Source organism: Phycodurus eques, chromosome 11 (assembly GCF_024500275.1).
Source record: "Phycodurus eques isolate BA_2022a chromosome 11, UOR_Pequ_1.1, whole genome shotgun sequence".
Lineage (NCBI taxonomy): Eukaryota > Metazoa > Chordata > Actinopteri > Syngnathiformes > Syngnathidae > Phycodurus > Phycodurus eques.
Window position 1 is genome coordinate 2,026,537 of NC_084535.1, and position 23,768 is coordinate 2,050,304.

Consider the following 23,768-nt stretch of genomic DNA (forward strand, 5'->3'; position numbering starts at 1 on the left):
TGAGGGGAGGTCGACATGAAGACGGCAAACCGCCGCCGTCGGCCATTTTGGTGCGGACGACGGGACTCCCGTCTACCAATTTTTACAGTATACAGGCAAATCCCCATTTGGCGTTGCGTGCCTTCGGTGTAGTACCGCGTTGTGCCACAACATACCGGGCGGCACCGAGCTCTACCGGAAGACCTAATTGAGAGCAAGAAGAAGAGGCAGAGAAGGTCTCCTACGAAGCTCCAGTCGTCGTCATTGTTCGCACAGAGCGGAGAGAATATAATAGAACGTGTGTTTTTCCATTAGAAACTGTTTGAAGGTTTGGAATCATCGGAACATCTACCTAATTTCTGTTAGCTCGTCTATGGCGTTTGACATTATATATTAGCAGTAAGCTGCATTTCGTTTGTCACATGAAATGATATGGTTTGGCTGAACATTTTCTGTGTTTTAATATACAAAGTTAGTCTTTTGTGTGTCTGTTTTACTAAACCAGGGCGAAACAAATAAACAGCTTGAAGCAAAGCACGCTTTGCCTCTTTGGAGAACTGTGTGAGCGAGAGAATGGCAAAAGGTGCCAAGGGAAACTTTGAAAAGTGTGTTTAAATCATTTCAAGTGTATTTTAATAGGTCGAAATCCATTTTTTGGAACTATAGATAGCTGTTACCAGCGACGGAAGTGAGCTCGCGGTCGCTGGCGAATCCCAAAGCTAACGCGGCGTGAGCCGAAAGCTGGCGCTCCCGTTGTGACACGTCGCCGCTTGTAAAAAGCGCACGTCGGCAAAATGTCATGAGTCAAGTTAGTACACGGTCAGAAACGGAGTAAAGCGTGCTCACGTAGGAAATAGACACGGAAACGTGTTTGACTTGTCTTGAATAACACAAACTGTGGTCGGCTATTGTGTTGGCTGGGACTTTTTCTCGGATAATGTTTTCAGCGTTTACGCAGTGTCCTTAAACATCAAGCAATGTCCTTTTTATAAATCTACTTATTATTATTAATTCTTTTTTTAAAAATCCACTTTACATATGTTTGCCTTTTAAGCCGTTTGTATGTGTTCAGCGTGGACGAACACGCAATAGTATCGTCTTTGCACAGCCAGCAGAGGGAGCTCCCACGTCGTGAATGAAAGCGTAATTCTTCTCCGTGGTCGGCAGAGGGCATCTCCACTTCTTCAAATCCAAATTGCCTTGTTCATTTGCGCCACTCAAGTGCGGTGAGCCGTTAAGCGCCTCTTTCCGAATCGAAGAGTATTACGTGAAATTGCTCCCCTGTCTAAAAATCGATAAATCATACAAACTGGTAGAAAACACACGCACACAAAACAAATGACAAAGTTGTATCCGTCCGATTCGGTCAATAAGAAAGAATTAAACATGTAGTTATCATGGGTTTCAATTGGCCAAAAGATGCCAGGATATTACGAGCGGAATATCATTGACATATTTTAAGAGCTGAAGTTGGAAATGACAAAATCCGACAACAATTAGAATCCTTGAGAAGTCAATTAAGTTCGCATTAACACAGCACAAAGTTTGTGACATCGCCAACAAGTGGCCTGGCATGCACACTGCACAGTCATCACTGGTTTCCGCAAGGATGTCTCTAAACGAAGAACGCATTTCGACTACGTTGTTGTTGTCGTTGTGCCGAGGGGACAACGTGACGCGAGAAAGAAGAAGCAGCAGCTCAGCGTTGATGTTTCGATGTACGTCAGCCGTCGGGCTTTCACGCTGTACGGAAGGAGCACTTTGAAGGACGCAAAGCGTGACAATAACACGCGCCGTGTTCCAAACACTTGATTAGAAGCTTCTGGAAGAGGAGGAGGACACCCTCTGGGGGTTGGGGGGGGGGGGGGGTAGAATTCCAAAGAAAATAAAGGGGGGGGAAAAAATCTTCACGGCTAGTATATCAGTGGCAGCGTATCCTCGCCTGACTTATCGCGTCGTGACTCGTGAACATCGTCCGCATGCCTGTTGGATGAGTTTGGCTCGCTCCTTGCTTTGCTAGCTCCTCCCGAGAAGGCTAGCATTCAAAAACAGCAGTGTGGCGAACATCTGTTAGCTCTGTTGATGTATGTATACAATAGTTTTTGCATTCCATCGTTACAAGTACCAGGGTAGGGATGTCCCGATCCATTGTTTTCACTTCCGATCCGATACCGATATTGCAGCCTTAAGTTTTGGCCGATACCGTTATCGGTCGGATCCGATTGCGGCAATAATCCTACCGAATTGACTTATTTTGTAGTATGAAACGTCGCTGACGTCTGTCCGATTTCCCATCTCAAAGATCGGATCGGGTCACCCCTTTACCAAAGTAAATCGTCCATGTATCGTGGAGCCGCCTCGACCTTTTTTGAGCCACCGTCCGCTTTCACGTCAAGCCAGGGCCCGAGTCTGCGACCGCAATTGTCGCATATGGAAGCTTTTTATTCAGCGTGTGAAAGTAAGAGTTTCATCTGGTTGTGGTGGTTTTACAGCAAAGACGCTGTCTTAGATATTGTGGTTGAAAGTTTTCCACTCTTCCGCAGTTTTCGCATTGTTCATACGCGGAGCGCGGATGCGCACGCGGTTCCATTCGTGTTGCATTTCTGGGTGCATGTCGGTACGCGTTCCACCTATCCGCGTTGGCCCGCGCGTCCCCGTCGATTGTCACGCTGACGTGTGCGTTTATAATCCGATTGGTCGCCCTGCGAAAGTGAAAAGAAGCAGAGCGCCTTGTGTTTGTTGTTTGTTGTCGTGTCGGATTGGAATATTGGAATGCGGAGCTCCTCATACTGTGTAAGCGCTGCTCGAAGCAGGCGTCCATCCACTAGTGTCGCCATCTTTATCGTTCACATTTTAAGCAATATTAAGATTGCCCGATGGCTCGGAACTCCTGCCGCGAACTATCCCAAACATTACAAAAAGCACAGGCGCTTTTTCTTTTCGCAAACTCAAATATAGAAATACTCATGCATAGGTGAAAACCATACTGGAGGTGTAAAATATTAAAAACAAAAGAATAGTGTTAGGAATGTGCTAATGACTCCACAGTATAACTGGGCAAGAAAAGAAAGGATTTGGACTTCAGGTTGACCTATTGATCAATACGACCGTGCATTTAAATACAGGTAGACTTCCTCCAAATGACTCCGTCCGTATACGTTTGCGCTCTGCTGAGCATAGTTTTTCTAGAGAGGGAAAACGAGAAATGTGCGCCGTTTTCCACATTTCGTGGACGTCTGTTTTTTAACATCACAATATATATCGTCAGTGTCATTTTTTCTATGGTGCAGCACTAGTATCTATGACACTGCACGAGTTGGCGGTTAAACGTTCACATGCGCATTCTACACTGAAACGTTTAGCTTGTTACTTGTAAATACAAGGAATAACTCGTACGTGACCTCCTCTTGAACCCGTTCCCCTGTGGGGGTGCAGCGTAGGCTCGGACCCGAGGAAGCGCGGGCCGGCCTCGGTGTGTTTAATGTGTGTGTGTGTGTGTGTAATGAGTGTTTGCGTCTAAAAATAAAGGCAGCGTGATGCAGGCGCAACTTCCTGTTTTCACTGTCACCGGACTTCCCAGAGAAAGAAAGAAGGCAAAGAAGGTGCGCCCACCCGGGCCGGCCCCGCCAGCGTTTCTCGTGCTCCTTTCGTGTTTGTCGCGAGACATGCCGTCACGCAGAAATGTGCGGAATGCAACGCCAACCCGTCGGCGTCGCTCGCTTCAAACAAAACTTTCACTGCCTTCGTAAAATCAAGCGGACGGGAGCTGCGAATGTTCTGTCTCCTATTATAGTCAGAGCTATGCGTAGATGATGCCTTTTAATGCAACACAAATGTGAAACGGATGCTGTTGGATTTGATTCAGTGGACTGAGGCTTTGGTTGTACTGTATTTTTAAAGTCATCTGTTGTATCATTTGCAGGATATGAAGGATGTCTTTAAATTGCTTCGCAATTACATAATTACTCAAATTGGCTCAGCAGCAGTTAAACAAAAAAATAGGAAATCTGGCCCCAAAGCTAATTTCAATTAGCAACGTGAAAATCGACAGGCCCAATTATCGTGAGGAGACCCACCAAAAAAGCCAATGCCTGTCAAGAAACAGGAAGTCTTCCATTTTGGTTTGAAGCAAACATTTTATGATTGTTTTGGTCATTTCCAAGGATCTTTCAAAAACCAACTCGTCCTCGAGATTTTGTCCAATTGCTACCAAATTTTAGGCACGTTTGGTACAGCTTTCTGATTGCAAAATGTTGAAATATTTGAGTTTACGCCTCATAGCGTGTGGCCCAGAAATGGCAGCAAAGTTTGATGACTTGCCACAAAATGTGAAATTCTAATAACTCATCCATCCATCCATTTTCTACCGCTTATCCGAGGTCAGGTCGCGGGGGCGGTAGCTTTAGCAGGGAGCCCAGACATCCCTCTCCCCAGCCACTTCATCCAGTTCTTCCAGGGGTTCCCGAGGCGTAGTCTCTCCGGCATATCCTGGGTCGTCCCGGGGTCTCCTCCCGGTGGGACGTGCCCGGAACACCTCACGGGGGAGCTGTCCGGGAGGCATCCGAATCAGATGCCCCAGCCACCTCATCTGGCTCCTCTTGATGCAGAGGAGCAGCGGCTCTACTCTGAGATCCCCCCAGATCCTTCCCTGGCCGTGGAACAGTGGACCAGCTCTACTGCGACCTGAGTCCTCGTGGGTGCATGGGAGTTCGCCCAACCAGTCTACGTGTGTTTTGTGGACTTAAGTCATTCCGCACATTCAACAACAACAAGCCGTGGTTCACTGCCAAACTTTAGCAGCTTCGCCAAGCTAAGGAGGACGCACATCAAAGCGGGGACAGGGCCCTGTATAATCGAGCTAGAAACCAGCTGACTAACGAAATTAACATTGCAAAGAGGAACTATGCAGCAAAGTTGGAAAAACAGTTTAGCGCTAACGACTCTAAATCAGTCTGGCATGCATTCCAATCGCTGACAAATTACAAGCGACGATCCCCCCCCCCCCCCAAGCTGAGAACAATAGCACACTAGCCAACGACTTGAATACCTTCTACTGCAGATTTGAAAAAGAAACTTTCACACCCCACACCCACCCGGCCGCACCACCGACCGCAATCACACCACCGACTTCTGCGTTAACCATCCGCGAACAGGATGTTTCAAACGCTCCACCATCATTCCAGTCCCCAAGAAAGCTGCAATCTCGGGTCTAAATGACTACAGGCCTGTCGCCTGGACATCTGTGCTTATGAAGTCCTTTGAACGTCTCGTGCCGGACCACCTCAAGAGCGTCACAGGCCCCCTGCTGGACCCCCTGCAGTTTGCCTACCGAGCAAACAGGTCTGTGGATGACCTGTTCGTGAACTTCAGCTCAGCGTTCAACACCATCATCCCTGAACTCCTTTCCTCCAAGCTTCTCCAGCTCAGCGTCTCACCTGCCACCTGCCCGTGGATTTTCAGCTTTCTGACGGGCAGGACGCACACAGCAGGTGAGGCTGGGGGAGGCCGCCTCATCCACACGCAGCATCAGCACTGCGGCACCCCAAGGTTGTGTCCTCTCGCCGCTGCTCTTCTCTCTCTACACGAACGACTGCACCTCAACGCACCCAGCTGTCAAACTCCTGAAGTTTGCAGATGACACCACTGAGGCCGATGACGAGTCAGCATATCGACAGGAAGCGGAGCGGCCGGAGCTGCGGTGCGGCCGACGCAACCTGGAGCTGAACACGCTCAAGACTGTAGAGATGATCGTGGACTTCAGGAGGCGTCCTTCGCCACAGCTGCCTCACACGCTGTCCAGCTGCCTTGTGTCAACCGTCGAGACCTTCAAGTTCCTGGGAATTACCGTCAGGACCTGAAGTGGGCGATCAACATCAACTCCGTCCTCAAAAAGGCCCAATAGAGGATCGACTTCCTGCGGCTTCTGAGGAAGCACGGCCTGCCACGGGAGCTGCTGAGGCCGTTCTACCCAGCGGTCATCGAATCGGTCCTGTGTTCTTCCATCACAGTCTGGTTCGGTGCTGCTACAAAAAAGGACAAACTCCGACTGCAACGGAAAACCAAAACTGCTGAAAGGATTGTCGGTACCCCCCTACCCGCCCTTGAGGACTTGCACGCTGCCAGAACAAAGACAAGAGCGTGCAAAATCCTCTCGGACCCTCCACATCCCAGGCACCGGCTCTTCCGGCTCCTTCCCTCAGGTAGGCGCTACCGATCAATGCAAACTAGAACTAGCAGACATTCCGACAGCTTCTTCCTTCTTGCCATCAACTTCTTAAACACCTGACCTACAATTCCATTGCAACATGCTGGCAATTTTTTGTCTTGAGTTTGTTGTCACATTTCTGTCGGGCCAATTATATATTACTCGTGCACTCGCTGTCGTAGTCTCGCCACGCTGCACTATTTGCATATCTGTTGTTGACCACTGCTGGCCACTCATGCCAGAGTAGCATCTACTCCATTTGCACACTGACTGAGGAGTACTTGCAACATTCGCACAATCAACATTGTCCCAGACTATCGTACTACTCGCGTGAAGTCTTCGCGCAATGGTCATTCCACCGGACTATTGCGAGATTAGTGTTAGAGGACTCTGCATCTTTTTGCACAATTGTCCCCCCCAAAAAAAATGTACCGGCATTACCAGATAACTAGCAACCCTTTATTGCTCAGTGACTGTCTTTCTCAATGTCTTTATGTCTCAGAAGTGTTCTCTGTCAATCGACCGTCTGTTGTCGTACTAGAGCGGCTCCAACTACCGGAGACAAATTCCTCGTGTGTTTTTTGGGCAGACTTGGCAAATAAAGATGATTCTGATTCTGAACTGCTGTTTGGTGCATAGGCACAAACAACAGTCAGAATCCGTCCCCCCCCCCCCCCCCCCCACCCGAAGGCGGAGGGAGGCTACCCTCTCGTCCACCGGGGTGAACCCCCAACGTACAGGCGCCGAGCCGGGGAGCAATAAGTATACCCGCACCTGCTCGGCGCCTCTCACCGTGGGCAACTCCAGAGTGAAAGAGAGTCCAACTCTTCTCGAGAGGACTGGTACCAGAGCCCAAGCAGCGTGTGGAGGCGAGCCCGACTATATCTCGAAATTTGCTAAAGAAGAAGACGATCACGAGAAGACCCACGAAAAAGTCTCAAAGAGCCGTGCTGGAAAAGACACAGGAAGTCTGCCTTTTTGATTTACGCCACACACTTACGGTCATTTTGGTTGTTTACAAGAATCCTTCAAAGATGAACTATCTAGGACTTGTTCGTCTTTGAAGGGTTTTGTTGGGTTGCTACCAAATTTGAGCCTCGTATACTTGACAGGCGGAGGAAGCGAGATTTGCGTTTCCATCATTGCTCCTCATTAAATCCTGCTAATGAGCTCCAATCCAAGAAGTCTGTGCAAAGATTCTGCCTTTGCAAAGATCACTTTTGATTGACACAGTCATCGAGGTATTAATTCACGATATATCTGGAATGTTGCTCACGTCAATGAGTTTCCGCGTAGATGGGATAAGAGTGGAGAACAACACAAAATGTGTACGTTCGATAAGAATGAACAGGAGGTCTCCGCGTTCCGGGAACGCTCGGCTCAAATCAGCTCTTACTTTTCACGAAAATAATAAACAACAGCACATTACAAGGCAGTACATTGTAATAATGTACATGCATAAAACCACAGTCACATGAAGAGAGATGAGATATTTAAGGGTAAAAAAACGAAACGCTTGCCAAGTCTTCGTTGCTATGGAGATGCTCCAAACAACAACACCATGTGATGAGGATAGTAAGTACATTCATGCTTTATAGTAGTGACAAGTTCATGTTGCCCACACGCATTCTTCTCATTCATCGTCTCCCACTCGCTCTGGGAATAGTTACGTGCTTTACTTTAACACTTTGTAGTTTCTCGGGAAAAGCCCTCTTGGAATAATGGTGTTTCATTTTCCAACCAATGGACGGCCTTCTGAGGGGGGGGGGGGGGGAGGGATCTCAACATTCATGAATTTTTGTTAGCGTGTGTATCCTGCGAAAATTGTATTTCAAGGGCCCTCAACATGACAAAACTCATTCAGTAGCGCCCCCTACACCTGTTTAACTGATCCACATAATATTGGGTGGTGGACATGTCCATCATAACGGGACCCGTCTATCAAATGGAACAGGAAGTTGGCCATTTTTGTTTGAAGGAGACATTTCAGGGCTTTTAATTGGACGAACATGCGTGGCAGGCTAATGGACGACTCTAAATTGCCCGAAGGTGTGACTGCGAGTGCTTTAATTCTCTTCACTTTTTGTTTGTTTGCGCAACCTGTGAGTTTTGTCGCGGCTCGAAAGTGGTTCAAACGGATCCACAAGGATTTGAAATTGATCAAGAGGTTTAGCGCTGTCGTGCACTGCGTCACGCCGAGGCCAAAGCGGTCAAATAAAAGGCGGCCACCGCAAGAAGCGAGATGGACAACAGAGCGAAAACAAGGCAGGACATTTTGACGGCGACAGAGCGCACACGGCCTCTTTGCACTGACACACACACGCACGCACGCACGCATAAACACACTGTCCATCACGCTTTCCCAGCGGAACAAGTATGGAAGGCAAAGTGCACAACAAATCTTGACACGCTGACATTTGTGTTGCCTCTCCACCACCACCACGCAAAGCACAGCGGTGCCTCGAGATACGAGCTCAATTCGTTCCGCGCTCGTAACGCAATGTGAACTCTGTCAGTTCATAGTTCATCATAAGAATTTGGAGCTAGGGTCGCCGTTGCACAATACAGACAGATATACGTGAAGGCGTCTCAATTGCTTGGTAAGCTGCAGTAATATGAGTCGTTTCTCGCCGAGGATAAAAAAAGACATGCCTGTAAGGATTGTTATTGTGTCTGTCTGCATGGGTTGCTCCACCATTTGTGTTCAGCTGTCAGTTTTGGGTAGCGTTCTAACCCAGCCACATAGAATCGATTTGTTAAGCAGACTTTCCCAAAACCTATGTGGTCGTTCTAAATGCGCAACGTGTAATTGTCTTTGCTTGATGTTTATTTTGACAGTAAAGTTCAGCTGGGGGTGGCGAGCAACATCTCGAAGTCTTTTTCTTTGGCTTCTACTCTCTGCCAGACGGCTGCTTGTTGTCAAGTGAGTCGAGTTGAGTTCGCTGTCGCCGTACGGTGCTGGTATCTCCAGCTTTTGCCAGTCGCCAGATGGCATGCTGGGAAATGAAGAGGTAGATATGACACGCCCTTGACGGCGATCCTAAGCTAGGAGGGGCAGCGTCGAGGTGCGCGTGCCGCGTGTGTGCACGGCAAGAAAACTGAAATAACTAGCAAGGACTCCAGCGCATTGTGCCGCATACAATGCAGTACAATCACAAAAAGGGAACTGAAAGTCATGTTTCACAAGTGAAAGTTTGTGAGTTTTTTTTGGGGGGGGGGGGGGGGTTTCAAATATTATGTATTGATAGCACATGCTTTGGCATTGACAAAAAAAAGTCAATCTCATGAATAGAGGTTGCGATACTAGCAAGTTACGACTCAATTTCAATGTCCATGCGTTGCCTTTGATGGGAACGTTGCCCCCACCAACATGGCCGCCACATAAGCTTATCGGTTAGCCAGCGCGCTGGCGTTCCTTGTCTTTATATCTCAAACTGCTTGTTAATGATGTTAATGATTGCATGGGTGTGTGTGTGGGGGGGCGTGCGTGTGTGTGTGTGCGTCCAGTCCAAGCTGACGGGTATTCATAACACTATCTGAAGAACTTTTTAATATTTTAGGATCACAAATAGCGACGGGGGGGGCATTGAAAAATAATCATTACATATCAATTCTTACCAATACTGTACAGGACATAGGTGGTTTGCACATGATGATAAATAATTCTGCTTCTATGTAAGCAAATCACTTTCATAAGCGAGAGTGGCAGCTTGCAGGGCGCAATTGAGTTAAAGGCTGCAATTTAATTTGCGCGTGTGTGTGCGCGCGTGCGCGTGCGTGCTAGTCATTAGTATACAAAAACAAGAGCATGTAGAATTTTGAGAAGAAAAAAGAAATCTGCAGTCTGTGCAGTGCATGTCAAATGTCATATTGATGTCACAAACTTGACAGACGTTTTAGAGTTGTGTTGCCTGCGTGCGTTGTTGTGTCGCGATACATCATCGAGTTGCGGACTTAAACACACACACACGCGCGCGGGGTGGGTTGCGCGTGTGCGTCGGTTTCCTTCCTCGCCCCCGCGCTATATTTGGATCGGCGTGCACCTGCGTCTCTGAGCGCTGGCAGGAAGGGAGGTGTTGTGTTCGGGACGTTGACCTTTTGGCCGGCGCGGCGACGTCATCGGCGTAACGTCAATAAATGAAACTCACAATGAATTTTTCACAAAGCGGCACTTAAGAATGCAGCGACACCGCTTTTGTACTCGCCGATACTGAGTACTGCAGTTATGACGAAAACGGCTTTAATTTTCATCAAGTATTGTTAAAATACACCCAAAACGCAAACATGTCTTGAACAGGGCTTGCTTGAACTAGAACACCTTTAAGAGTAACGACTTTCGACAATCAAGTCGGCTCTGCAAGTCAAGTTTGTTTGAGTTGCCTCGAACAGTGTTGGGGAATTTCATTTTTTTGACATGAACGACTTCAAAGTTCACTTCCCAAATTTTAAAATGAACCAGTTCAGTTCATAGTTCGTCATGAATTCATAAGTGACAACGAAACACGGGGAAACAAAAAACTCCCCCCCAAAAAAAAAAACATGATGGGATTTCCAACGCAGCAACACGGACTGAATAAATGCCGCATTTACTGTCGAGTCTTCGAAGGTCTGAGGTCACCTGACTTTGACAATAAGTCACTCCATAAATCACTTTCTTTATCTATCGCTTTCTCCAGCTCCTCACCAAACCGTCACGGCCTCCTAGGTCGGTGGAAATAGTTTATTTAGAATATTTTTTTGTGTTTTTTTTTTTCAAAGGAATGAACCGATGGCGAGCAAAAAAGCTCTCTTGATCTCTTTTGCACTTTTTGTGCTCGGCGGAGGTTCCGAACAAAAGCTTCATCTTTCACGCGAGCGCTAAAAGAAAAAATGAATCGGCGGACCCTCCCAAAGCAGTAAAGCTCCACAGCCCTCGTACCTCGTCTCTGCTTTCTGTCATCTGTATACGCGCGGTGACATTTTCCCTTTTTATTGCGTTCGTGCGCAAGGTTTGGCGGCGCGGACACAATTCAAACTGTGAGGCCCGAGCGCCTTTCGTACGATGTCAAAACGTGCCGAAACAGCGGCGCGGGTGGATACGCGATTGCTCTGCGCCAACGGACGTTGTCGAAATGCGAATAGCGGAAAGCCGGGACGTCAGGATGCCGGGGTGTTCCACGCGCGTCGACCCCCCCCGACACGCCCTTCTCCAGCTCCGGCGTGTCGAAAGCAATTGTCCCGCGCTGTGGGCTCATCTCGTTTCTTTTTCTTTACTCTGTGTTTGCAGGTAGACTTGGAACCTGAGGGGAAAGTATACGTTATCATTGATCTTTCGGAATCGACAAGTGAAGGTATGAATTTTATTTCATTGTATTTCTTTCGGCTCAACTGACAAGCAAACCCTGTTTAGTCATTCGCTTTTGTGGACATTTGATATTCTTCGAAAGCAACTAAACGGTTTACGGGCCCCTGACGAACGTGTTCGTCAAGAGCGAGCCAATTGAGATCATCCTTATTTCAGCATTCGTACTTTTGGTGACATTTTTTGGTCTGGTGGTGGGCCGTGGGATTTTTGTTCGAATATAAAAATCAAGGATGGGAAGCGCTGCTGTAATAAACGAGTGACATTTTCGGGAAAGGCGTCGTTAGGAGGCAAAAAGTCCACTTTCTTTTTTTCTTCTCCTCACATACTGCGTGTGTGTGTGTGTGTGTGTGTGTGCGTGTGTGTGTGTGTGTGGCTTTAAATTGTAGTCAGTACTTAAATGTGTTTGCACAGCTCCACATCACATGGTTGACTTGAGAGCTGCAATCAACCTATTAGCGTGCACACACACACGCACGCGCACACACGCACACGCCAAGGACAAAGTGCCCCCTGTTTCTATGCTCCATGCTACAATAAAGCAATATTCAGTTCTATTATATTATCTCCGAAATGTCTACAGAGGGTCTAATAGGGCGAAAGGGGCTTAGGGTCGGCTTGTGTGGAAGCGACAAAATGTCCCCACGAAGACAAAATGGGACGTCAAAGTTGGTGACCCACAAAGACGGACAAGGACTCGCGCGCACACGCACGCCCAGGCTTACATACACAGCGTATACGTTTCATTTCGATCCACGGTGCTATACTGCCATCTAGTGTACATGTGCTGTAAGTGCACTTTTGATTGAAGCCAAAACGTGCAGTTTGGACAACGCAAAGCAAAGCAGCAGTGAAACTTCCTTTCCCTTTCCCTTTATTCAGCCGAGGTACAAATTTAAGATGAGAAAAGTAAAATGTCACATAATGTATGTAGAGTATCTCACGAAAGTGTTTTAAGGTACAACGTGAAAAACAATTTTGTTTTTTAAAATCCAATAAAAACTTGTACAATGTACAGTAGTCGGTGTACAATTTGTGTAGTTTTGCCGTTTGGCGGAAGGCGGAAGGAACTGAGCCGCGACCCGCCGGCCAACAAGACCGCACGGCCGATTCCCGAACAAAAAGTACAATGCGAGAATGGAGCCAATGTTTCTTATCCATTCTGACTTTATTTTTCGCGTGCGTGTTGGCGTTAGCGGCGACGGTCAGCAGCGACAATGAGGAGCGCGTCTTTCGCCAGCGGATGCGTCCCAGGAAGCGTCAGGGCGCCCTCCGCCGACGGGTCCACCAGGTCAACGGGCACAAGTTCATGGCCACCTACCTGAGGCAGCCCACCTACTGCTCGCACTGCCGCGACTTCATATGGTCAGTCGCGCGCACACGCAATTGCCATCATCGTTTATTTATTTTGGTTTTTTCTGCCTTGAGATATGAGTGACCTGACTTATGAATTTTGAGCCTTTTTTTGGTTTGTTTTTACTTTGACTTGTACTTAATGCCACTCCCACCTGAAGTTTACTGTAAAAGAGAATTACAAGTTGTGTATTTAAAACAACCACATAGCTTAGCATTTCAGGCCGCCAGCTCAATGCTAATGCTAAATAGCGTCGACGTTGAGGTGCTATAACCATGTCGGCAACAGACTGAACCCAACACTTGCCGACAATATAACGACTCGCAGTCATATATTCTTTATCCCCCGTGAAGAATGGCTGATATTAGTGCCACACTGATGAGCTGCGAGGAGCACAGACGTCTCAATGAGCGGCAGAGTAAATCCGCCCGGCTTTCTCCTACTGCCCCCACAAGGCCAAAAAGCGAGCACACCAGAAACACAATGGCCATTCAATTGATTGAGTGTGACTCCATTTCTTTGAATTATGCCATAACTGTATGCTTTTATAAAGTGCAGCGCTATAGATTTGTATTTTTCCACGTTACCATTGGGGTGAGGCTCCATTCATTTCAACAGGGTAGAAGACGATTTGTGATACAAATGGTTACGAGCAAGGTCACGGAATGAATTAAACTTGTATCTCAAGGCACCGCTACGCTTTTGTCCATTATGCGGACAACGGACAGTAGTGTTAATATACACTACAAGTAAACAGTTCCTCGTGCTATTGAATGGAGAAGCGTCTCCAAATTGGACATGGTGATGTTAATGATGATGTTCTTGTGTGTGTTGCCTTCAGGGGCGTATTGGGCAAGCAGGGCTACCAGTGTCAAGGTAGGAAAGATCGCAACCGTGATTCCGCCCGGACTGGATGCGTGACCTGTGTTCCGGTGTTGTTCTTGTCCAAGTATGCACGTGCGTGGTCCACAAGCGCTGCCACGAGCTCATCATCACCAAGTGTGCCGCCATGAAGAAGCAGGAAGACAAAGCGGAGGAGGTGAGAGCCGCCCAAACGCGGCGCGAGGTGCGCGAGAAGGAACGCGCATTCTTCATCTCGGTCTTCTCGCGGGCTCTTCCAGCCGGTGGCCTCGCAGAGGTTCAGCGTCAACTTGCCGCACAAGTTCCGCATCCACAATTTTAAAGTTCTCACCTTCTGCGACCACTGCGGCTCGCTGCTGTGGGGGCTGCTCAGGCAAGGGCTGCAGTGCAAAGGTACAAGACGTGTTTCTTTCCAAATAAGTTCATGTTTGAAGGTAATTGCTGAAAAAAACTCACCGCTACGGTCTGTCGGGCTCGATTGTGGAGATATAGCGTTAGACTTTTTTTCAACCTTTCAGATTTTTATTGGACATGGTTAAAATGCAGCCTATAACGAACGTTGGCTAGAACATGGGTCTCCCCTTCCCCACTTTATAAGAACTTGAGAGCCCTCGTTCACGTCAGCGCTTATCTGGCACAATTTGGAAACACATCTTCTCTTCAAATCCCGCCGCGGCTGCTTTCAAGCGCCACGTTGTCGGCCGCAAGTGCAGCAAAAGAAAGACGAACGAGGGGGGGGAAGACATTTTTTATTTTTATTTATTTATTTATTTATTTATTTTAAGTCCAACTTGACAGCCAGCGTGCGGACTGGGGCTTCAGTCCAAAAGTTCCAATATTCTTCTTCTTATTTTATGAGAATAATGTTGCGATGTGAGGGGAAAAAAAGTTTTCATTTTCTGATAACATCACGAGTTTTCCTGAAAAAAAAAGTTGTCATTTTATGAGACTAATGTTTCGGTGCGAGGGGGGGGTGGGTTATCATTTTCTAATAGCATCACAATATTCCATGAAAAAAAATCTGAATATAAAAAAAACAGTCGCCATTTTATCAATATAGTTGCAATAATATGAGAAAATAACGAAATTTCAAGAATAGAGTGCCTTGTTGTCAGCCGTGAGTACACACGTCATGCAGGGAAAGTCGGAATAGCAAGGAAGAGGGATTTCTAGGATTTCTTTTTTGACCTCTGAAGTCCGGTTCGACAGCCAGTGTGCAGACAGAGGCTTCGCGCTGGCATGACCGCTTTAGAGCGAGCGCCTCGTTGTCGTGGCGTGGAAAAGCCCCGCTATAACCGCATTTTTCACCATTTTGTAGCCTCATTTGAGATGACGCTACGATTGTTTTTAATGACTGAAATTCGGCAGGGTTGTTAACAACACTCGGTGTCAGGGATTTCAAATATTTGGGAAAACCTGGTAAAGGCCCGGACGTGTATGTGCTTCTGCTCGTGTGTGTCAGTGTGTAAGGTGAACGTCCACCGGCGCTGCGAGAGCAACGTGGCGCCCAACTGCGGCGTGGACGCGCGCGGCATCGCCAAAGTCCTGTCCGACCTCGGGGTCACGCCGGACAAGATGTCCAACAGCACGCAGAGGCGCAAAAAGTCGGCGAACCCGCAGGTGGGCGTCGACTCCCTCCGTCTCTGACAGCCAATTGGCGTCGTGCTCGACGTTGCCGTTGCCGTTGCCGTCTCGTAGCGTCCGCGACAATTACGGCGACTCCGCTGGGACAAACCACTGTATGCAGCCACGCTGAAATTTATGTAATTTAATTTCAGCAAATACTAAAGACAGCCAAGAAATGAAACATTTTCAATTATTTGAATCAAAAAATCACCAAAATGAAGCTTCAAATGTGAAATACATTTGTAGTGAATTTCATTGAATTTGAGTGAGAAATGTCAGTAAAAAAAGTGACACAGTTGTAATTTAATTTTTCGCAATAATTATTTTCAATAAAAAAAGAAATCCGTGTATCACATTTGTAAAGATACGACATGATTAATTTGGTTTCAGAAAAAAAATAAGATAAAATAGTTACAGAGAAAAAGTGAAACATGTAATAATTTCAGGGAAAAAAAAGTATAAATAATTCAGCAATATATTACATTCTTATTTTCAAATAATACATTATTTCTGGAAAAGGGTGGAACGTTTCTAATTTCATTTTGGCACAAAATTCTCATTCAATTTACAAAAACAATTCCAGCTAAAAACATTTGAGCAGAAAGTTGATACATTTACAATTTCATTTAAGGTTAATGTAAAATGATGAAATCGTCAGTAAATATCACTTTCTGGGAGAAAAAAAGAACAGCGAAATATTTGATTTTCATACAAAATGAAACATTTGTATTAAGTTGAAGCAGAAAATAACAACTTCATCCAAAAAGAAAATCTGTAAAATAAAATAAAAGAGTAATAATAATAATCATCATAATTGTGGCAAAATATCACTTAATTTCATTAAAAAAAAGGAAATACAAATTTAAACACTAAACAAACACCACTCTCATCTACAGTACATCCTATAATAATAATCAAACAAAAGAAATGATTGCGCGACGATCTCGAGGCGAAATGTGGCGCGTCGTCGGTGATTGGTGTCCGAACAGCTCCCTCAGGTTCGCGACCCCGAGCGACTTCCCGGCTCGCCTCGGACGGAAGAGGACCGGTCCAGGTCGGCCCCGACGTCTCCGTGCGACCCGGGTACCGACCGTCCCGCCGCCGAACGACCGCAAAACCTCCACCGCCCCTCGTTAACAAATGGCCATTTAAACTTTTTCGCACGTGTGCAGACGCCAAGGAGCCGGAGAACATCCGCAAAGCTCTGTCCTTTGACCACCGCGGCCACGCGTCGTCGGCGCCGTCGTCCGTCGCCACGGTCGCAGAAGACCGACGGGAAAACGGCGAGGTGGAGGGTCACGGCGCCGCCCAGCCGAGAAGGATCAACCTGACCGACTTTGTTTTTATCAAAGTGCTCGGAAAAGGAAGCTTCGGAAAGGTGAGACGTTACGTTTCCGGAGCTGTAGGGTTAAGGGTCAGCGGTCAGGGTCAAAGGTGAAACATTAGGGTTTCATTCTCGGGGTTGCGGTTTAGAATTTAGGGTTATGGGTTAAGGTTAACGTTCGGGATTAGGGTTGAGAGCACCTGTGCAGAGTTGCTTTGATTTACAGATTCATTTGTTCCATGAATGTGCTCGCAACTTCAAATATTTGTATCTCAAATCATCGTTCCCCGCTGAAATGAATGGAAATGCCCTTCATCGGTCCGGTCCCGGGACCCCAACGCATTTTTTTTTAATGACAAAAATAGCACTCTACACTAAAAACAAAAACATACGGTAATAATGACAGTATGTTGAATAGAAAGAATTCAATGTTTTTTGGTTTAAGAGTTCAAGCTTGAATTCATTGTTCTGCTCATTCTGGCGTGCGCAGCTTGGCCACCGGTGGGCAGTATAGTACACGCATACCTGTATATACACGAAGAAGATGGCACGGCCGCTCGCTAAGCTGCAGTCATGTTAGTCATTTTTTCACAGAGGATAAAGAATAGATGCCTGTGAGTATCGCAAAATTGTCAGTCTGCATGTTTTGCTACTATTTGTGTTCAAATGTCCCTCGCTGAAAGATCGATGACGACTGCGATCGTGATGCTAGTTTCATTAGCCTAAGCCAGGTGACTTTGAGGCAGTCGAGGTTTTGTGCCGTAGTTCAATAAACAAGGTGTCATTTTCTTTGTTTAGCTTGACTGCAATCTTCAGTTGGGAGGCACGATAAACGGCAACGACCATTTCCCGCCTTCTAGCGATCGTAACTCCAAGGCCAAAAAACGGCCAGCGCTATCTTATCTCTAGCTATCTCGAAACTTTTTGGCGTTCAGGTGATGCTGGCCGAGCTGAGGGGCGGTGACGAGGTTTACGCCGTCAAGGTGCTGAAGAAGGACGTCATCCTGCAGGACGACGACGTGGACTGCACGCTGACCGAGAAGCGCATCCTGGCGCTGGCCCGCAAACATCCCTACCTGACGCAGCTGCACTGCTGCTTCCAGACCAAAGTAAGAGCGCGCGCGCGCCTGCGGGGGGCGCCAAATGGCCACCCGTTACAAGGCTGGGCCCGAATTCATGGCTCGCTTGATTCTCGGTCCATTTATGCACACAAATACTGTTCGAAGCCCACAACACCTCTTGTGCCATCGCATTCATGAATGGTAATAACTTAATAACTAACCTTAAGTTTAGCAAAGCATGAGTATTAGCTCATCAAGTTCAGGTTTTTGTTGGGGGGACTGAATTACACAAGCTTTGAAGCACTTTAAGAAATAAAAGAAAAATGATCTACAACTGTGAATGACTAACAAATTCTGTACAGCGAACCACTGCTATTCACCCGCCGCAAATAGTAGTTGACTTCCAAGAAATGTTTCTAGTTGCCGATATTAATAGTTTAAGCTCTAAATGTACTCGAAAGTATGATCCCAAACCGGTTTCATATAATTTAGAACTCGTTCTACAGAATTGGCCTTCAAAATAAATGACTTAGAGATTTGATTTAGGAAAGAATACACCGGAAGTCCACACGCAGCGGAGACTCTTTGTAACAACCCAGGCTAAATGTAGCCCCTTCGGAATGTACGAAGCTCGTCTTTATGTCGGGATGGAACACTTACGCATACAGTGGTACCATGACTCACGAGCGGCCCAACTTTTTCCATTTTCTCAATTACGAGCCGTCGCACGGTTGGTCGATGCCACGCCCCTTAAAGGCACACATCCAAGACACGATACTACCGTACGTGCAGTAATGACACTTTATAAAAGCAGTGTATTTCTTTCCATTCCCCTTTATTGTGTTTTTATGCAATACACTTCTGTTTTTGACATAACAAAAACAATTGCTGTGTTTTGGCCGAATTCCTTTGAATTCATTTCAGCAAGGAAAATCGAGTCAAGGTATTAAACGATACGAAGCCAAAGAAAACCCCAGACGCACACACGCTCACTTTTAATCTTCGCCTGTGTCTTTACATAGAGTCGTACTCAGGGGGCACTTAAAGGGCGCCGCGCCGCACCGCCACGGGCAACGACTTCCTGTGGCTGCTCTATGTTTTGTCTAGCACGTGTTGCATAAGTGTTCCCGCCGCGGAATGTATACACGCGTTACATACGCGTGCGTGTGCGCTGAAAGTGAAGTGGACATCTTTTCATTTCCATCGGAGCCTGACGGCGCTGAGACGCCAGGCGCAGGTGCCGCCGCTCGTCAATCGGCAGCCGGCCGGGGCGAGCGCTACAAACTGTACACGGAGTACCGGGTGGTGGGGGGGGGGAAAAAAAAAAAAAAAGAAAAAGCCGATCAGGTTGGATCATGATTAATGCTCGGGGTAAAAGATTCAAAATAGATTCAGATTCAAAATAACAAACGGCGCTGTCATGGGTCATCTTGATGTTTGCGGTCGGAGTTCATCATGTTGGGGTGTGTTCCTAAATTCCCGAAAATGGGAAATGCCGTCAATGTGAAAATGTGTACCATACATGCTACCGAAAGACAATCGAGCTGTTTTTGTCCCGATTTTGCCCCTTCCCGTCGAATCATTCGTCCTGATTTTAGGGTCCACAACGGGTCGGAGTCGATGATATGAAACGGTTTCAAGACTTCCAACCAAAACTCTTCACGTGTGCGGGAACTACCATTTCTCCCGAGTTCGTCAATCGTGCCGTGAAAGGGAAGAAGCGCCCTATACTGATGGACACGGAAACGATTGTTCATGAAAACAAACACATCTTACCCGATGTTGGGGTTTTTGTGTGTGTGTGTGCGTGTGTGTGTGTAAAAGTTAGTTTTCCCGACTGCCAGGAGTATTTTCTTCCTGTTCTCAAGTCTTTTTATTTATCGCCTCCACTTCCGCCTCCACTCAACAAAGATCGCCTGGCACCTGGAATCGTTTCTCCTGCTTTGTTTTTGCGAGATCACGCGTGAGCACACGAAATCTCGATCTCGAGATTGACGGCGGAACAGAATCATGATGTGTTGAGATTATCCAAGCACACCACACACCAGACAAGCAAACCTGTTAAATGCTTAACAAAGGAGTTTTTTAAAATTTATTTATTGATTGATTGATTTTTTTTTTTTTTTTTTAAATGTGTGGGATCTGTAGCAGGTGGAAAAAAAAAAAAAGTACGAATTTTTTGAAGTGTACCGGGCTTGAGGTTCATTCCTCGAAGATTGTAAATTGCATTCGTGTTTCCCTGAAAACAACTGAACATTCAATTTCACTTTCAGTTACCCAAAAACAAAATGAGCACAAAGGTTGTGTAATTAAAGTCCTTTGCAAAGGTTTGCTGAGGTCACAAATTTTGATGAGTGCATTGTTTATTTTCTCAGAAGGTTCTGGAACACTGCACGATGGCGTCGTCTCTACGAATGATGAATTCCTGTTATGTCGCTCGCGCAACAAACAAACACACACGCTCGCTGGGTGGGCGACCGGGAGGTCACATGACATGTTTGTTTACATGTTTGCTTATGCCCGTCGAGTTGCCGTCACACACCACACACACACACACTCACACACACACACACACAATACACACACACGCACACACACTGGATACAGACAAAGAGATTTTGGCTGCTTATGTAACATTTTCGATGCTTATCATGCATAAAACATGGACCCACCTAGCCACCACTTCACCACACAAACTCACGCATGCACGCACGCACGCACGCACACACACACATACACACACACACACACACCATCTGATCACAATAAACAGGCCCACAGAGACACACTGTATATGCTATACTTTCTCACACACACACACACACTTCCTGGTTCTGACATGTTGCGTAACGTCTGCTCAGCCCACCGATAACGAGGTGACTTGAGCGAGCCGTGCGAATTCTCAATTTGTTTTTGTTTTAGAATCCGTTTGAAACACAATCCCGATGCATTCCTTCACTTGGGAATCGAACGCTCGGCCTCCCACTGACCGGTCAAGTCTGCTGTTAATTTACGGTTTGAACATTTACGGATGCAATAGAGTACATGTCCTATCATTTTACATTTACGGGGATGTCAAACTCGTTTTAGTTCAGGGGCCACATTCACCCCAATGTGATCGGAAGTGGGCCGGACCAGCATATCCGTGGCTTCGTACGCTATGAATAACGACGATTCCAAAATGTTCCCATTGTTTTGTTCCAAATAGTTACAAGTACATTCGGTAAATATTCACATTTATGGATGAGTGTCTTGTGGCAAATCATATGAGCAATCTGAAAGGTCTTAGTCAAATGGCGTACCATTTTACAGCCTTATGAATCATTTTTTTTCATTTACACATGAGAAACTTACAGATCACAGTGGCGCCCTACAGGCGTCGGTCATTTCATGAGAACATCATGAAAAAGTGGATTTATTTCGGTAATTCCATTCAAAAAGTCAAACATGTATACATTCATTTCACAAAAACCCAGTCGGGAAATGTGGGGGAGATTCACAGAGTGGACCGCAGCTGCGCGACGTATGCGAGACAGGCGTTTCGGCTGTCTCGTTGGAATATATCAGTCTGTGTGTAATGAATGAATAGAATATACAAGTTTCCCTTTTTGGATGGAATTAGTGAAATAAATCAACTTTTCCATGATATTCTAATTATATGACCGGCACCTGTGTATCTACTGTTGATAAAACAACTTGTTAAGCTGTAGAAATCATTTTGGACCCCCTGACGGGCCGCTTCTGGCCCGCGGACCGTATGTTTTACAGTACCGCTTGACTGTTAGCTTGCCGTGTCATCCTGAACACACACGCACGCACGCACGCACACACACGTACACACACTGCTTGTTTGTAATGTCAGCAAGATCATGCTCAAAGCACAAAAGCTCCTCGCAGAGGAGGATTATCCTCGATAAGAAATATTATGACTAAAATGCTACAGCAGCCGAGTCACAATGCATCTTGATCAGCTCAGTAAAATATATTTTGTTCTCTACATACATTTGATAGCTTTCTGGAAGTAGCTTACGTGTGGGGACGTACGTTGTAAATGAATCTAAACACCAAATGTAATATGTTTGACGCCGGACCTCTTGAGTCGAAAGCGGAAAAGTGCTTAAGTCTAGCGGAGAATGTGCACAAGTCCAGATTTGACAGGGAACACCTAAATGCTAGGGTTGCTCCACCCAGAGTGCGTATCTGGCACGAGGGTGCATAAATTACAGATTTAGGTGGACGGAAGAATGCGTGCAAATGTAAAAGCGCTCTCTGCTGTGCGCCTTTTCTGACACTCGGGAGAATATGGCCCGACTTTAAATCGGCAAAATTGCATTGGCAGCGTTGAGACAGAATTAGAGTTTAAAATGTTTGTACAGATGGTAAAGAATATAGATTTTATTATTTTTTTAATGCAAAGATTTTCAAGGGGCCAAGTAAATATAAATGTATGTTTGTTTTCTGAATGCAGTTCTTACGCTACTTAGTAGAATACATTTCTCTCGGCCAGCCCTATTATTTCCCCTTTAATATATTAGTCACGGTAGACGTTGTGTGACATCCCTCTCCTCATCATTTTGGGTCCAACACTTCCTGTCAACTTTGTCTCTAACTAACCCCCAGCCTTCTTCCTCCCTCATTGTTCCTCCTCCTCCTCTTCCTCCTCCCCCCTCCTCCCTCCCTGCTTTGCAATCAATTGTGGCATCGCGCTGGTTCTCCTTATCAGCCTAATTACGGCGCAGAAATGTAAATACGATTACACAACAGTAGCGGCGGCCGCATTCCGCTGCGTGCCCAGAAAACTACCAGCAGGAATGGAGACAAAATGCCACACTGGAGAAATATTAACTGTGTGGTCTCGTGAAAAGCAAATCACACTTGAGGGTTGTAAAAATAATTAAAAAAAAAAAAAATAATAATAATAATATGCCGGAAGCCCCGCCCCCTGCTGTCAATCATTTCATAAAAATAAATACAATTTTAAAAAATGATGATTTCATAGATGTTATGCGTGTACATTTTATGGCCACAAAGATGTCCAGAGAGAGTATTTGGAACTACATTACAAAAATACTACTGCAGTCAAATTGGTTGTTGTTTGTTGCTTAGATTCCAAGATTGTAATCACCACTAAAGCCCCATCGCCCTGTTATTTATTGTGTAGGGAAAAAAATGGTTTTGTTTTCCTAATAAAGACTTAATCATTCAGCAAATTAAACTGGCATTTAAATGTTTTTGTTTTTTTGTTTTTTTAAATGGGTTAATGAAGCTTTGCCATTAATGCACATGCTAGCACAAGTCCAAGATGAGCAAACACATAAGGGAGTTTTTGTTGTTGTTGTTGTTGTACTTTAAAAAAAATGAACACCTACAGGCAATAAATCAAGACATAAAAATAATTCTGGTATAATGACCCGAGTGAGGAAAAGCGGTTCAGAGAATGGTTGCATAGATGGATGGATGACGATATTCTTTGAGGCTTTGAGCTCATTTTACCGTTTCCCTTACGTAAGCCAGCTTGGTTAAATTACATCATCAGAAATGTCTTGAAATGGTTATTTGCCCCAAGGATGAAAGAGCAACCTTAACGTTAGTTAGGGTTTGAGAATTGGTAGCTTGTTAGCTACTTTACCATCTACCTTTATGGAAATGTTTTATAAGGGATATATATATATATATATATATATATATATATATATATATAATAGAGAGCAACTTTGACATGGTGGTGACATGGATGGTGACATGGTGTAAAATCGAGAAAAAAAAAAAAGTTCAGCTTCAGGTATGCCGCCATTCGAGTGAAGTGGGGAAGCTAAAAACACAGAAATACAACAAGAGAACACTCGCGAGGAGCTGCTGTAGGCCACAACTCACGCTCACACGCAGACAAACCAAGTCCAGCGTCACTCGGTAGGCCACGCCCCTCAAAGGCACACATACAGCACATGAAACTACTATACACACAGTAATTACACTTTATAAAATCCATTTTTATCCAACAATCACTTTCGGTGTCT

At 45.9% G+C, this 23,768-nt stretch overlaps 1 protein-coding gene across 2 annotated transcripts in view; it reads left to right on the plus strand.

Annotated features, from left to right (window-relative positions):
* The window catches only part of LOC133409489 (protein kinase C epsilon type-like), a 45,687-nt gene that overhangs the window by 1,146 nt on the left and 20,773 nt on the right, over positions 1-23,768 (plus strand). Inside the window, exons 2-11 of one of the 2 annotated variants that reach the window (XM_061689556.1) lie at positions 11,451-11,514; positions 12,722-12,890; positions 13,721-13,755; positions 13,830-13,918; positions 14,001-14,133; positions 15,203-15,360; positions 16,356-16,449; positions 16,539-16,744; positions 17,626-17,799; positions 19,350-19,876. In XM_061689556.1, coding sequence (XP_061545540.1) covers positions 11,451-11,514; positions 12,722-12,890; positions 13,721-13,755; positions 13,830-13,918; positions 14,001-14,133; positions 15,203-15,360; positions 16,356-16,449; positions 16,539-16,744; positions 17,626-17,799; positions 19,350-19,718 — 1,491 coding nt within the window. In that variant the 3' untranslated portion in view covers positions 19,719-19,876. Of the gene's footprint in view, positions 1-11,450; positions 11,515-12,721; positions 12,891-13,720; positions 13,756-13,829; positions 13,919-14,000; positions 14,134-15,202; positions 15,361-16,355; positions 16,450-16,538; positions 16,745-17,625; positions 17,800-19,349; positions 19,877-23,768 lie in introns of those variants that run through there. The other variant, XM_061689555.1, reaches the window with a different exon arrangement.